General features: G+C 41.6%; 2 protein-coding genes across 2 annotated transcripts in view; one reads left to right on the top strand and one right to left on the bottom strand.

The window, feature by feature from the left end:
- Nucleotides 1-5,564: 5,564 nt before the first annotated feature.
- Nucleotides 5,565-8,715, top strand: LOC146458948 (XK-related protein 8-like). Its single transcript, XM_085090164.1, has one exon. The coding sequence runs from the start codon at nt 5,815-5,817 to the stop codon at nt 6,976-6,978; it is 1,164 nt and encodes a 387-aa protein (XP_084946290.1). The 5' UTR covers nt 5,565-5,814; the 3' UTR covers nt 6,979-8,715.
- A 234-nt stretch (nt 8,716-8,949) lies between these two features.
- LOC146458947 (polycystin family receptor for egg jelly-like) overlaps nt 8,950-15,154 on the bottom strand; it is a 31,759-nt gene continuing 25,554 nt past the window's right edge. The window contains exons 20-24 of the mRNA XM_085090146.1: nt 14,870-14,957; nt 14,186-14,363; nt 13,095-13,260; nt 11,882-12,079; nt 8,950-11,278 (exon numbers count right to left, since the gene is read on the bottom strand). Of these exons, the coding sequence (XP_084946272.1) occupies nt 9,822-11,278; nt 11,882-12,079; nt 13,095-13,260; nt 14,186-14,363; nt 14,870-14,957 (2,087 nt within the window). The 3' untranslated portion in view covers nt 8,950-9,821. The remainder of the gene's footprint in view (nt 11,279-11,881; nt 12,080-13,094; nt 13,261-14,185; nt 14,364-14,869; nt 14,958-15,154) is intronic.

Raw genomic sequence — 15,154 nt, 5'->3', positions numbered from 1 at the left:
GCTGTCTTCTTTAATTTTGTTGTAGTTGAGCGAAAAATTCTCGCCTCTATGGCCTCTGAAACCTCGAGCCAGACGAGGGAAGACGATTTGACAGAGCTCGCGTTCATGAGTTGATGCATTTAAATTATGTTGTTGATACTGTATGTAGCGTTTATCAACAGAAACAAAAATCAATTTCTTAAATTCTACTCCCCCTCCGGGCAAAACTTCCTGGATACCCTCCGGCCCTAAGCCGTATCATAGTTCTGTCTCCAGTCACGGTAAGCGTGCGGGAAACTTAAGAAAAGCTATTTACTCATGATGCTGTAGTTAAACGCTTTCCGGTCAAAAATAATGTGTGCTATGATAAATGTTCCAATTTTGTAGATTTACAATCATTCAGAGAGGCAATTTAGCAATGCTGACATCTGGAGCTGACGAACTCTGGCTGACGTGAAAACTTTCACTCGATCGTGAGCGTGCGTCGATTTGATACCCGCTGTGAGTCCCGTTCAACCACTTATGACGTAAGAGAACTGGCACAATGTTTTTTTTCACATGACCGATATAAGCTCACGAGATCACGTACCAGAATGAGTTTATCTGTCGTGGGCGTTTAAGCCCGCGGCTACACGAGCGCAGGTGAAGCGATTTTTTCAAATCTTGCCGCATCGCCAACGCGAGAGGGTGGCTACACAAGTGACAAATTCTAGCGAGTTTGGCGACAAATTGAAAGCTGCGCGAATCGCGCACTTCAAGAGGCCTGAGCACTCAAAACAAACATGGCGGACCAGGGGCACCCAACAACAGTTTTCTCTCGGGTCCACTGAAACGCAATTTTAGGCTATCTGGAGTGCTTTTAAAGCTCTGTAGGTTCAATTCAAGCCGCGCTATAATATTTTTATCTGTTCGGTCATTCTAGGGGAACTTGAGTCTTTTCGAAATTATTAGGGCATTTTTGTCCATTTTCCAAAAACCTTAGGTCTTATTTCGCTCCGAAAATCTTTGCTGACCTTTTTTCGGTTTCCAAAACGACATTTTTATGAATTCGAAAACATTAGGCCGTAAATATCCGGTATCACGAACATTTGAGGTGAAAATTCCCTTAAGAAAATTGTAGGGGATTGAGGACCTTCCGAACAGATAATTTACCGAAAAGATCCGTTGGGTGCCCCTGGCGGACGGCCCTTTGGACGAGGATATTGTTTTATCCAGTATTTGCATACTCCTTCTTGACGATAAAAAGTAAACGAAGGAAGAAGAAAAGAAAAGGTCAACGTGGGTCCACGTACTAGAATGAGTTTATCTGTCGCGAGCGTTTATCTGCTGTAGAGAAATTTAGCATCGCGTTAACGTGAAACGGCCAACGTCACCTTGCGTTTCACGTTTCTCGTAAAATAGCGTGAACCTTTTGACTCTAGCTTCGAGTGTGCTTAGCTTTTGCGAGTTTCGGTGAAGCTGTTTTGCGACTTCATGAAGAAAAGTGCGGTAAGGTGTGATCGAGTTATGAATTAAGGATTTTTAAACATGAAACTTAATTTGCCCTAGTGCTTGCAGGAAAAATTATTGGGGTATTTGTTTTCAACAATTAACTACTTATATGTATAAAAAGAAAAGGAAAAAATATCAATACTAGAGACATTTAGCACCAGGCTTTTCGGCAAAAACCTCAGACGGCGAACGGCTAGAGATCACGTAACAAGGCTCTGACGTTACGTTTGCGGTTTCCAACGTGGAGAGGTAGGTTTTCACGTCAGTCATTTACCTCAGCGATTTGAGTCGTAGTTTTCAATTTTTTGAAACGTAAAAATGTCAGATTTGTATGTAGCAAGTCTTTATGTTGATATTTAGGTGTAAATTTACGCGAAAGAGCGAACATGGAGCTTTATGTTGCTGTATGAAAAACAGCACTACTGCTGTTCGCAAATTCAATATGGCGGCTACTTCAAGTGATTGGTGTAGCTAAAGCGGTAGAAGCCATAAACGTCAAACGCCAAACGCCTAACCTGAAACTGCCGTTTCCGGTTTACCGTTAACGCAAAAACCCTGGTGCTAAATGTCTCTACTTACGTAGTTCTCACGTAGACGGCAACCACGAAATAGCCTTTTTCAGTTCACGTAGAAACGGCAACCGGCAACCGGCAAACGCGAAAAATGGCGGGAAAATCGTGGTCACGTGGTCATTTTTGCCGTTCGTGCTTCACGTATACGCCCCGGAGGGGGGGGGTACTCCCTTATATAAGGTATATAGGTATGTGCCGCCCCAAAGGGTATGGTTTTTTAGCCGTTTTGGTCTGAAATAGGGTATAGATTTTGACAATTACGGTCTGAAATCGGGTCAGGTTTTTGGGGCCGGGAACATTTACGAAAGCTTACAAACATATTTTTCTTCTCAGTACGTAAATGGGACGACTAACTGATAGCGAGAAAAAGAAATAGATAAACTATGTCATTCCAGCTTACTTTTACTCCTTGAGTCAACTTCCGTTCGGCACTGATGCATAATTATCAGGTCTGAAAACGGGTATGAATTTTAGAGGTCAGGTCTGAAAACGGGTGTGGAAAATGGCATGTTTAGGTCTGAAATAGGGTCGGGATTTGAAGACCCGGGCGGCACACCCCCACCAAGAATTTCGGGGAGTACCCCCCCGGGGGAGGGGGTATACGCCATGCTAAATCTCTATTTTTTTGCTGCCTGTTACATACGTTCAGATTCAGGGTCGAAATCGCCGTAAACTGAGTGTCTTCGGACAGCTCAAACAATTTCCTAATTCTTTATGATGTATTTTTTTCGCTTCACACAATATGAACAGCTACGCACAAGATCTAGTAAATTTTTCGTTGGAAGATAATTTACTATCAAACTTCAGGCCCGTAGGCAGGAAACGACCAAACGAGCGCCGGAGGCGCGAACCTCTAGGGAGGTTCGGGGGCATGTTCCCCCTGGAAAAAATTAGGTTGCCCGAGACTGTATCTCGTGCGTATTGAAGGCAGTATGATATGAAAACAGGTAGCCAAAAGCGAACTTAAAAACGTGGATATAACTCAAACTTTTGAACTTCAAAATAGCATGATTTTTGTTTTGGCGCAGAGACTACTTTACGTATGTATTTACAGTCTTAGAGAATAACGTCATTATTTAAAAAGAACAAAAATAGAAATAAAGTTGAAATTCCATATTATTTACTGAGTTTAATTTGCTGCAGCAAACCATGATGATCAGCAGTGCTGATCATCACGAAGATTTATTCAGTTGACGGTGAATTTCAAAGCAACGACCGTCGTGGGAACTTCACATTTGAGCGGGAAAACTTCAAAGTTTGACACCTGAAACGCACACGTTTGACGCCATTTGAAACATGTTTTGTGTGCCAGTGCGTTCACGGGTAGATGCAATCGACGGTATATGTTTTGTTTTGCTTATTTATTTCATTTATACTACACTAACAGTGAATCAGAACAGAATTATACTATCTATATTTTTAAAATCGTTGGTCAACGAAAGAGTGGACCTCCGCAGCCTGTTGGGGAGGGGGGGGGGGGGTGCGAGCGCACCCGTCGCATCCCCCTTCCCTACGGGCCTGAACTCGGCTTTGTGACGAGTCTTAAGGTCTACCTTCTGGAATTCCGTAATCGAATTTTTGTATGTATTATTTAATCCGTATTTATAGCGTTCATTCTTAAAAAATATTTCGTAGGAATAAAAATGTTCTTAACTGACTCTCAGCCTGGGTAATGTTCTTAGCGTGTTCTTGAATTTTAGTTAATCTCAGCCTCAACTTTCTTATAAAAAATGAAAAATGGGTTGTAAACAAGACTGACTGACTGAACGAGAGGAAGACAATGATTGATAAAATCTATTGTGTAAATCACTTATCCACATTTGTTTTTTGATGTTCCTGGAATGGCCGGAAATAATAAAGGAAAACGTTTTTTTACCGAGTAGAACGCATTGGTTCCGTCTTCCGGTCACGCAAACAGGTTCTGCTTACTGGTTCTCTTTGTACCAAACGGAAAACTAATAATTAACATCAGTAAAATGCTATTGACTTCAACACAATTGCACTTACGTGGACAATAACTAAACAACTTCTGTCGGAGCTGCCATCTTCCGCGCTTCGAGTAAAATCAGGAATGGTGGAATGTCGGAATACAGAAAAGACGAAACAGCGGAATTGAACACTTAAACATTGTGACGCAGGACAATACCCGTCTTCAACACTGAGCTCACTTTGATTGTTTGAGTATCCAATACAAAAATTCTAACGTGACTCCAAGCCGTTTTTTCTGGTAAAACTTCTCGTACATATTTTGATTTGGTTTGATTTTCGCATTTTAGATGCGTTTCCGATTTCTTCTGGTGCTAGATGGGACCAACTTATGGCACCGAGCTTGGTGATGGCCGTTCATTTGTAGAGACACTAGTGAGCCTGCAAAACAGGATGTTTAACGAAAGAGGACGGCAAAATATCCTTTTGTGACCGACACCAACTCTACTTGCTTACCAAAGGAAAACAACGAAGGGAAGACAATTTAAAAGTGTGGATTACCTTGAAATGCGAATTAGCTAGCACGCTTGTCACAAAAAGGCATTTTGCCGTATTTCTACTTTAGACGTCGCCTTGTTGTAAGTTCACTTGATTGATTGATCGATCGATTGATTGATGATTGATTGATTGATTTATTGATTGATTGCTATTAAGGAAAAAAAGATAAAATAATCTGGATAAATTGCACTGGGTCCTGCGGATCTCTAGTTCTGTCTAAAAGCCACCGAAACATGTTAGAGTATTCATAAGCTTCGGAAATTGTATGTGCTCTTGCTGAGATTTAATCCTGGGATTTTGGTACCGTATCAGTATATCCTCTTTCAGGCGTTATGTTAACTTTATGGGGAATTGGAAGAAGTTTTGTTAGTTAAGGGGAAGAAATTAACCCTCTCCGTCGTCTTCATATATAGTCAGATATATGCTCTATCTTTTCTTTGTAGTTTTGGGAATGTTATCAGTTCTTTTATTGATCAAAGCAATGGCTTCTGCCTGTGACGAAATCATAATAATAAAATAAACATGTCTTATTCTTCCCAAACTAAACGCCTGGAAAAAATAAACATTTGAATAAAAATAATCTGTAGGATTGCTACTGATCAGTTCACTCAGTTGATCTCCAAGGTGACTTGTTTCACAAAAATAGTAATTAGTCATAGCAATTGTCAAAAACCTGCAAACTACCACGACTATGCCGCACCTTGCATTCTCGAAAAAAGTTTGTTTCCCAAACCAAAATAAGGGGCAACCTTCATTTATATATTTTCTCTTTTATGTATCCAATTTCTTTGTTTTCGTCCATTTGACTGCCGTAAGGATTGATCAGTCTTCAAGTCATTACTAATGTCAAGAGATCCTCTCTTGCTAATGTAGGTCGAGTCTTAGGCTTTTCGTGGAGGGGAGGGGGGGGGGGTGGAGAGAGGAAGGGAAAAAGGGAGTAAATGCTCCCCTCTTCTACTCCTCCCCCCTACCCTCCCTCTCCACTCCCCCCTCCCCTTAGGAAGGCCTGATACTCAGGTTATTACTAATGCGCATGCTGCTTCTGCTACTACTAGTACTAGGAGATACTACTTGGAAACTATTGGAAGCTAACGGGTCCTATTCAATGGACATCCTCATTGCAGTCAAATACGCCTAGTTTTAGTTAGCCCACTTCAGTCGATTTTTCGTGTGTTCCGGCCTTCTGACGTTCCAGTGTTCCCTTCCAGGGTTCCATTCCTTTCATGAATTTTAATCGGTCATTTCCTGTAGTGTTTGTCCTCGAGTTACAGTCCCGCAAAACTACAAAATGGAAGAGACCATTGTGTATTTAAAGTGGCACCACACATTTCTGTTTCTTTTCCAAGTTATCCTGTCCGTAGCAGACACTACAACGGACATACTCACTTGTCTGAAGTACTTACAAAAAGGAGAGGAGATATGGTTTGGTGTGAGCCTCGGGGTCACTGTACTCGCCTTGATAATACTGTGCGTTTGGTCTGCAATCGCGAGCACACTTCGTACGCTGACAACTGAAGAAGACGACGCGGATGCAGAAGATTCTAATCCAGACGTGATATTTCGTAGCCCTGTTGTTAATGTCTTGTTGAGTTGTTTTTGCGTGGGTCCACCGCTTCACAGCTTTCAAATGTTTCTGATCTGTGCGTTTCGCTTCAAAGAGCTTTGGAAGTCCGACCAAGGATTACGCGTGGAAAAGGGCCGTTTGTATTACCTCTACATTCACACACTCAATTTGAAAATGGTGGAGGGATTACTGGAAGCCGCGCCGCAGCTTACCATTCAACTCTATGTTATGAAGATGAACGAGTCCATCAGTTTGATTCAAAAGATATCCGTGCCGATTTCATTTCTTTCGCTGACATGGACGATAACATCCATGGAACTGTTCCGTGAATTTGCAAACAGCAACACCAAGTTACTGCACAATCTCTTCATCTTTATTAGCAATGTCGGCATCATCGCTGCTCGCACCCTGGCGGTAGTCGCCTTCACCCTTGCCTTCAAATGGTGGTTGTCCCTAATGCTTTGCACCCACATTTTCCTTGTCAACGTTTGTGGTTATGTGCTGTGGCGATCGGAACGCAAACAGGACATGGTTACGTTTATTTTCGCCTATTCTCCGCTCTATCTTTTAATTTATAGTTCCTATTATTTAAAGAAACTTCGAGGAAGTGCTCCTTTCAGGGGCCCTCTGCAGTTAGGGGTCTCAGTCGCATGGCATTTTCTCTTCACTGCGGAAAACATTTCCATGATTGTTGCCTCGTATCTCAAACCTGATGAGCCGAAGTGGTTTGATACGCTCATCCTTTCTGTAGTTCTGGTTGGAAACGTCGGAGGGATACTATTGAAATGGATATCGTGGAATTGCTGTTTTGACAAGGAATATCACATTCAGGACCAGGGGAGACCTGTTACTATAAAAGTGTTAGATACTATGAACCGCCGTTTGTAGGTCAAAACTCTTTCATGACTTGACTCTTAATTATAGCAAATGAGATTTGAGTCTTGTAGACTGGTCGTCCTAAACGAAACTTTAATGTATCGGTATGGTTCTCTAGGTCGAGGTCTTTAATAACGATCGCACAGTCCACATATCGTAGAATAAATGCCTATGGGCATGTTCTACTGTATAAATCATATACAAATTTTTATTTCATATATTGGGCCTTTGAAGACCGGCTTTATTGTCTTGTCTCTACGTGCTTTGTTTTCTTTGTTTTAAATTATTTTGTGTATTCAGATCAGTCAGATCAGTCAGACATGTTCACTTTTGTCTCGTTCATAGCGGTATTGAATTGTCTTGAAATGTTTTAAATAATTCCCTCCGGCGCTGGTAGATAATATATTCGATATCAATTAACAGAGTGAATCTGGACATGTACATAACTATGGCAGTTCTTAAAATCTTCAAAATCCTATTTTCAACTAAAAGTCACTGTGAAAAACAAAACAAAACCGGATCGATCACCAGACCTACGAAACTTTCTAAACCATTGTACATATTGTAGTGGGTATTGGAGTGAATAACAGGGTTTTTTTTATGCTAAAACCACTTAAGAAAACCTTTGGCCTAAGACGTGCCTAGCGCCTATATACAATTCTTACAGAAGATACGGTAGAGTTGATACAAGAGACAAGGGGGCATAGTAATTAAGACACAAACATTTCACATTGACTCGTGAGTCTCTGCTAAATACTGACCTCTTTTTGTCGGCTAGCTTTTTGAGTTTATTTCCTCTAAACAAAATACATATTTTATGTCGAAGGTAAAAAGTTTTTTGAGGGAAAACGACGCCGCTAGGTCAGTCAGTTCTTGAAAATTAAAACAAAACATCTGTAATGTTTATGTCCGATTAATAATAAATTTCTGCTGGATTAGCAAAGACAAATAAAATTCGTCTTGGTATACTCTGTTCGCGCAGTCTAAGAGGTTTCACAGGTTTCTTCCTTGTGGTTCGAGGCATGGTGAATAATCATCCAACGCTAAAAATCAGTCCTATGCCAGAGTTCATTCAGATTAAGGAAAAACGTACCGCGAAGAAAGCACCCTGCAAGCGGAAATGGCAAGGGAGGGGAGAGCTTGCTCGCAGGCTAGGGAGAGGGCCACAATCGATGTTGGTAATAAGATTAGCTTTTTAACGCCCATTCTGCTCGCGCAGTATGTTTTCGACAATCTGAGTTCTCGTAGCCTGCATGACAGCGCGACATATCGCGTTCGCCCCGCTTGGCTCATAAAGCGCCTGTCATGCAGGCTAAGTTCTCGAGTTCCATTGTATCCAGACGTTGACGGCTTATTAATCAAATGAGGAATGATAAAGTTCCATAATTGAACCAAGACAGCGTAACAATGCACCCGAAAATGTAAATTTTAAGCTGATATTCATATGGCCGTGACGACCCGTGACAGAAATGCTTGTCGTGCCTTGTGTAATCGTTGTTTTGAAACTGGTCACGAGAAATGAAGATTTACGGAAGAGGGGGGGGGGGGGGGGGGTCTAAAGAGTTACGCGGCAAGAGCGAAAAGTAGCATGGGTAGCTGTAAATCTTGGAAATTTGGCTGATTTCACAGTAGTGATTTTCTGTAGTGTCAGCTCTGCAATCAGTTTGGTTCATTAATTTTCTATAGTGATGACCAGTGAGCCATAACTGAATTTAGTGAAGTTATTAATAAATTACCCATATCACCTTGTGTTCTTGTCGTTGAAGCTTTTCGATAACGGTTATTAAAATAGTTTGAACTAAGTAACATCGAGGTTTGAATTATTACCGTTTGAACTCGAGGGTAAACAGCGAGGGAGTATCTTCTCCCAGGAAAGGTACTATATTTTCTCGATTAAACGCCGGCCCGCGACAAAATAAAAGAACCGGATCCTATAGTAAAGGATCTAATCGAACAAACAATACAGAAAAAGAGCAAGGCTGATTTCACGGTCAGGGAAGTATATTTTCCAGTTTTATTATTTATATACTTAGACATTAATACAGAGGAATGCGGCCTCTTGCCTTACTGGGGACGATTTACAAGCTTAAATAGCTAAATCAGTGGATCCTAACCCCACAACCAAAGCCCCAAAATATCTGACTGGTGTGTACATTTTAAAATCAGCGACCCGTATCACAAGCGCTTCGTCAAATGGATGTTGCCTACCAGATTCCTTAAGGTTGTTACACTATTTTGTTCCATTCCTTAAACTCAGATTTACAAACAAAAAAAAACAAAAAAAAAAAAACACAGTGGTGGACCTGACGGCAGTTCTCACTCGCTCTTTTGGCCCTTGAAGGCCCACTGCACCACCTACCCCACCCTACCCTGCCCGACGCAATCTTACCCCACCTTCTTCCTTAAGGCTATGTGTATAGATCCATGCATTACAGTCTAAACTGGAAATTATCATTTACGGCAGTGATGACCACAGACAAATGATTTGGATACTGGATAATCCTGGAGAAGAGGTGATTATTACTAGCGGAAAGACTTGTGCGAATTAATATTAACTTATGAAGTGATGGCAAGGGCTGAATCGATTCGAATTCGTTTGTTCAATTAGTGCGCCATCTACGACCCCTCTCCCTTCAAAACAACAAGCTAAAAATCCAGCTCTTGCTCCGGCTACTGGTGCCCATGCTGTCCAGAGATTTGTTTTGTGATACGATAATGATAAAACTGTGTAAATTCTAACTTGTGCAGTGGTGGATATATTAACTTCTTCACTATCTAGCTAACTGTACGCAGCTGTACACGTTTCCCATTATGTTTATAACCCAATGTCACATATTCTCATAATGGAACGAAGTTCATTTCGAGATAACCCAAGCATCAGTGGAATTCCAAGGAACATTCAAGCCTTGCCCAAAAGCGTCTCCCTCGAAGCTCAGATTGATCATTCCTCCGTCATCCTCGGGGTCATACCTCTCCGCTGCCGCGTACATATCCTGCCGTAGCTCCTCCATCTGCTCCTCCTCCTTGAGCTCGGCATCTGCTACTGCATAGGCAGCTTCCGGGTTCACACCCCAGCGCCGCTCTACAATGTGGTCCAACAGCCTCTCTTCCGCCCACTCCTCACAGTAGAGACCGCTCAGGGAGGTCTCCAGCCTGGTAAAACGCTGAGCTACCAAATCCATCGGCTTATACTTCCGCTTAGCTTTCGTCGTTTGCTTGTTTTTCATCGCCATCAGATCCTTCTGTACTTCTTCTTCAATGTTCTTCTTCTCAAGTGTCTCCTCAGTGGCGGAAATCTTATTCGGTTGCATGCCAGTAAACTTCCTAAAGCGCCTGATCATAAAATCCACGATTTCGTACTCGTTCTCCTGTTCGTCTATGGACTCTTTCACTTCCGAGAACACGTCAAGCACGATGGTGAGGAACATGTTCATCAAGATGAAGGTGCCGAAGACCATAAAGGAGAAAAAGAATAAGGGACCCAATACCGGCGCCGCCTCTGCAATGGCTAGGTAATCAAACGCGCCAAGAAGAATCCCCATGACAGTCTCACAAGTGGCTACGAAATTATAGAATTCGGGTAAATCCTTGCTGAATACAGCAAAAGCGAACAGAGCATAGGAGAAAAAGAACACAAGGAAGACCACTGAAAAGGCGGCTAATGGGCCTGCGGAGCCTCTCAAGGTTTGTGCCAGGATGGTAATGCGGCGATTAAATCGAAGAAGCTTTATTCCTTTGATAGACGAAGTGAAGACCACACAGGCAACTACGTACATAAAGACCTCGTTCCAGGACGCTACTCGGCTAAAACTGACGAATTTTCCAGGGTTGTTCTCAAGGCTGGCGATCGCCTGGCTAACAAGCATCGTGCGCGTGAAGAACATTCCAATACACGTGAAAACCAAAACGATCATGAAGAACTCCACGTAGTTCCAGAACTCTTTGAAGTATCCCTTGCGCAGCCTGTACAACTGCTTGAGTTCCTGGTAAATGAACACGCCGAAGAAAAGCACGATGAAAAATTCGCAGGCCATGAGGAACGACTCGAAACCACCACCGAAGGTAAACAGGCGGGCTATTTTGAGATCGGTGTAAAGAAAAACCCCGTTTGTCGGGAGGAATTCTACCAGCAAAGTCATAACGCAGAAAAGGTTCACAATTGGGTTGTATGTTCCCACCTCCAAGATGATCGCACGGGTTTGTGCGTCAATCCACTTGTTACTTTCCAGTGTCTCGATTATTTTAGTGGCGTTTTCTCTTGAATGACCTAAATCAGCCACAAATCCACCCCCGCCGTATGTTGTCACAAATCCTGGACAAAAATGAACATAATTTTGTTAGTACGTGAAATACGATTAAATTCTCTTTCAGTACTTAGCTCTAAGTCACGTTTCTGCCCTGATATTTCACCGAGATCCATTTATACTCGTGTGGAGAGTGGAAACGGGGGAGTAACATGTCTACCCAATAGCACAACACAATGACCCCGGCCAGGCCTCGAACCCGACCGCTTGATTCGGAGTCCAACGCGCTAACCATTAGCCCACCACGCCTCCCAATACTGCGTATGAATATTTCACAATTATTCCATGACCGCACGTTGGATACGAGATAATAGATTGCCAACGAGGCGCGTATCGCCGAGTTGGCTATAATGATCTCATATCCAACAAGTGCGAGTGGAATAATTTTTTTTTTCCAAAAACAATCAAGAAATATTGCAAGAACAACCAGAAGACAATTTAGTGGTCACTGTTACTCGGTATAATGGCTCATATACCATCGCCGCTAAGCCAATCAAATCCCTGGAATTGCATTATACAATGATACAGTTTTTAATAATCCTATATATTTATAATTGACGTTCCTCTTTTGATGAAAACGTTTTCTTGTTAAAAGAATGAGCATTTCTTACCCATGAAAGGCAAGGTGTCCAGTTCATCTGATGTGTTGAATTCCCAAGCTTGGTAAGTAAAAGGAGGAAAGTAGAGCGACTCGTTTTTCAATGGCTCCCAGCCAATATCATACTGGCCCTTGTCTTCATCGAAAAACCCGTACCACGCATTACATTTGTCTATGTGAGGCTGAAAATCCGGTGCAACCACACAGCTTTCTGTTGGTAACATAAAAAAAAACCATTCACTTGGTAAAATTCGCTTATTTTGTTGTTTTATTTTTAACTATTGGAAACAAACAGTGCCATCAAAAAGAATTGTTGAAGGGCTTCCATTTGAATGGTCAGCTAGAAACCCCTTTCTACAGCATATTTTTAAACAGCACCACAGGAAAGTACTACTCAGTAGCTTTCATTTGAATGGTCACACGTTAGGATTTCACTGATCCACAGGCTCAAAACTGAGAACCACCTTGTACAGCATAACAAACAGCACCACAGGAAAATACTGCTCAGTAGCTTCCATTTGAATGGTCACACTTTAGGATTTCATCTACACGCTCAAAAGTTAGATCCACCTTGTACAGTATAATAACCAGCACCACAGGAAAGTACTGCTCAGTAGCTTTCATTTGAATGGTAACACTTTAGGATTTCATCCACAGCCTCAAAAGTTAGAACCACCTTGTACAGCATAATAAACAGCACCACAGGAAAGTACTGCTCAGTAGCTTTCATTTGAATGGTAACACTTTAGGATTTCATCCACAGCCTCAAAAGTTAGAACCACCCTGTACAGCATAATAAACAGCATCACAGGAAAGTACTGCTCAGTAGCTTCCATTTGAATGGTCACACTGTAGGATTTCATCCACAGCCTCAAACGTTAGAACCACCTTGTACAGCATAATAAACAGCACCACAGGAAAGTACTGCTCAGTAGCTTTCATTTGAATGGTAACACTTTAGGATTTCATCTACAGACTCAAAAGTTAGAACCACCTTGTACAGCATAATAACCATCACCACAGGAATGTACTGCTCAGTAGCTTTCATTTGAATGGTAACACTTTAGGGTTTCATCCACAGCCTCAAAAGTTAGAACCACCCTGTACAGCATAATAACCATCACCACAGGAAAGTACTGCTCAGAAGACCTCTTTCTCGCCTCTTTTCTTTCATTCTTTCAGCCGATTAAGATTTCATACCACTCCGATACTAATGAGTTACTCACGGTTTTCAACTCTAACTTGTCTCAGCCTCGCCATTCCAACAATGTAGGAGATCAAATCAGGCGTGAAGCCGGGTTCTGTGTCGTTTCCATTGTACAAGGTTGTAGTGTACAGCGCGTTCATCAACGTTGTCTTGGCGTACGTGTAAAAGTTCTCACGACTCCCGATCTGCATATGGCGGGAAAAACATATGTAGGTGATCAGTGAATACAATAGACCAGTTTCGAGTTGCTCTAAACCTCATTTTGAAAGCGAGTCTCGGTGCAAAGTTTTCATTATGAAAATTAGTTTTCATTCATATGCAAATAAAACTAATTTTCATAAGAAAAGGTTTGCACTTAGCCTCGCTTTCATAATGAGGTTCACAGCATCTCGGAAATAGCCTGTTATTATTTTTCTGCTCCACGCGCACTTCAGATAAATCAAACGGTGCAATATGACTGCTTGCACGAGTGTGCGAGAAAGCGCTGAAGAGAGCTTACTTGTATGCTGGTGTAGGGATGAAAAAAATTCGACATTTTGCTCCTGGCCGCTCACAACACGTCAACCTTTTCATATGACGTTATCTCGATTAGTAAATAGTTAAAAAATATTTACCAAGCTGGTTACGTCCATGGATGGTCAGTAACGCTCGCTTGGACAATAACAACTATGTCCCAACAGATTAAATATTAGTTACTTCATCTTTTCCTCGGGTACAACATGGCCCACACAACCGATCGCGGAGAGTAAAAGAATGCCTTCGAGGTGGAGGGAAACATGGAAAAGGGATGAGTGAAAATTGGAACGAATTTGTTAGCGTACATCAATTTCCAATGAGAAAATTGAAGCGATTTAGTCTGAAATTATTGCAGGACAACACGAAACGAGAGGTCGCGAGGACAGACGCAGTCAAAGGATAAAAGCCAGGTTGTTGTGTAAATTGTCACAAGAAAGGGCTCCAAGACCTTCGAGTTATTTTATATGATAAGGAAAGGATGGTCCTATCGAGGGAGAAGGAAATGTATTTACGCCCTTGACATTTTAACCGCTTGGGAAACGAAGAGCTGATGTTGCATGAACGTCTGTGTTACGGTAGTGCAGATGTACTCACCGATGAAAAGGACTTCTTGCCTCCATAAACTCCTTCCACAAATGTGTTATACATTGTGTTTCTGAACGCGAATGAAGATGGATCTCTATGAGAGTAGCTGACGATGCACAAACAAGCGATGAAAAACATGTACAAAGCAACCTCCTTGATAATTGCGTTCATCTTCATTTCTTTGAATCTATGAAAATAAAAAAAATAAAATAAAATAAAACTTGAGGGATTGATTGGTTTTAAAAAGTTGAGTGAAACGCAAGTTTCCTTAAAAGTATGCACGTAAACTCCTTCCTTGTTTGCTTCGTGTATATGTATACATAAAACAAGAAGCGCTGTCATCTTTGAGAGAAAATGTAGGAACCGCCCCATAATTGGTTACCACAAAAATGATTTTGTGCAAACCCTAATTAACAACTAACTCTTGGTATCTCTCTTCCTTCTTACGAGTTAAAATGGCAAAACTACACGTTTAACGCTGAGCTAAAATGACAAAACTACATGTTTAATGCTTTGTTGAGACTTTTTGAGACGAAATCAGACGGAGAGGATATAGAATTTGCTGGTGGCCAACAGCCCCGCCCCAATCCTCTGGCGGCTGACATATAACAGAGAGCTTGCTCGCAGGTTAACAGAAAACTTGATTTCTGGCTCTGAATAAGGTTTTTAGCTTTTCTGTGATCTGTGTGATACCTGATTTTTCTAGCCTCTTCCAGCTTAGTTTTGTCAGGCGGTTGCAGACGAATAAGTTTCTTCGATTTCATCCTTTTGTCTTTCGTTGCTGTCGAAAAAAGTACAGAAAAGGACAGTGTGTTAACAAATTTATGAAAAAACTTATAAAAGATCAATCAATACAAAACTAACTTGCAATCCTCAAAGAAATCATTTGTATGTTGGCGACATGGATGCTTATAGTTGTACTTCGATCTAATATTATTTGTAGAAATACTGCACAAAGTTCTCAAGAGTGACCATTCA

Source organism: Pavona decussata, unplaced genomic scaffold, assembly GCF_977016875.1.
Source record: "Pavona decussata unplaced genomic scaffold, jaPavDecu1.1 SCAFFOLD_225, whole genome shotgun sequence".
NCBI classification, from domain to species: Eukaryota; Metazoa; Cnidaria; class Anthozoa; order Scleractinia; family Agariciidae; genus Pavona; species Pavona decussata.
Note: the sequence above shows the minus strand (reverse complement) of the source record. Positions and strands in the feature narration are given on the sequence as shown.

Coding starts and splice junctions, on each gene's coding strand:
- LOC146458948 (XM_085090164.1), top strand. CDS start 5,815: ATGGAAGAGACCATTGTGTATTTAAAGTGGCACCACACATTTCTGTTT.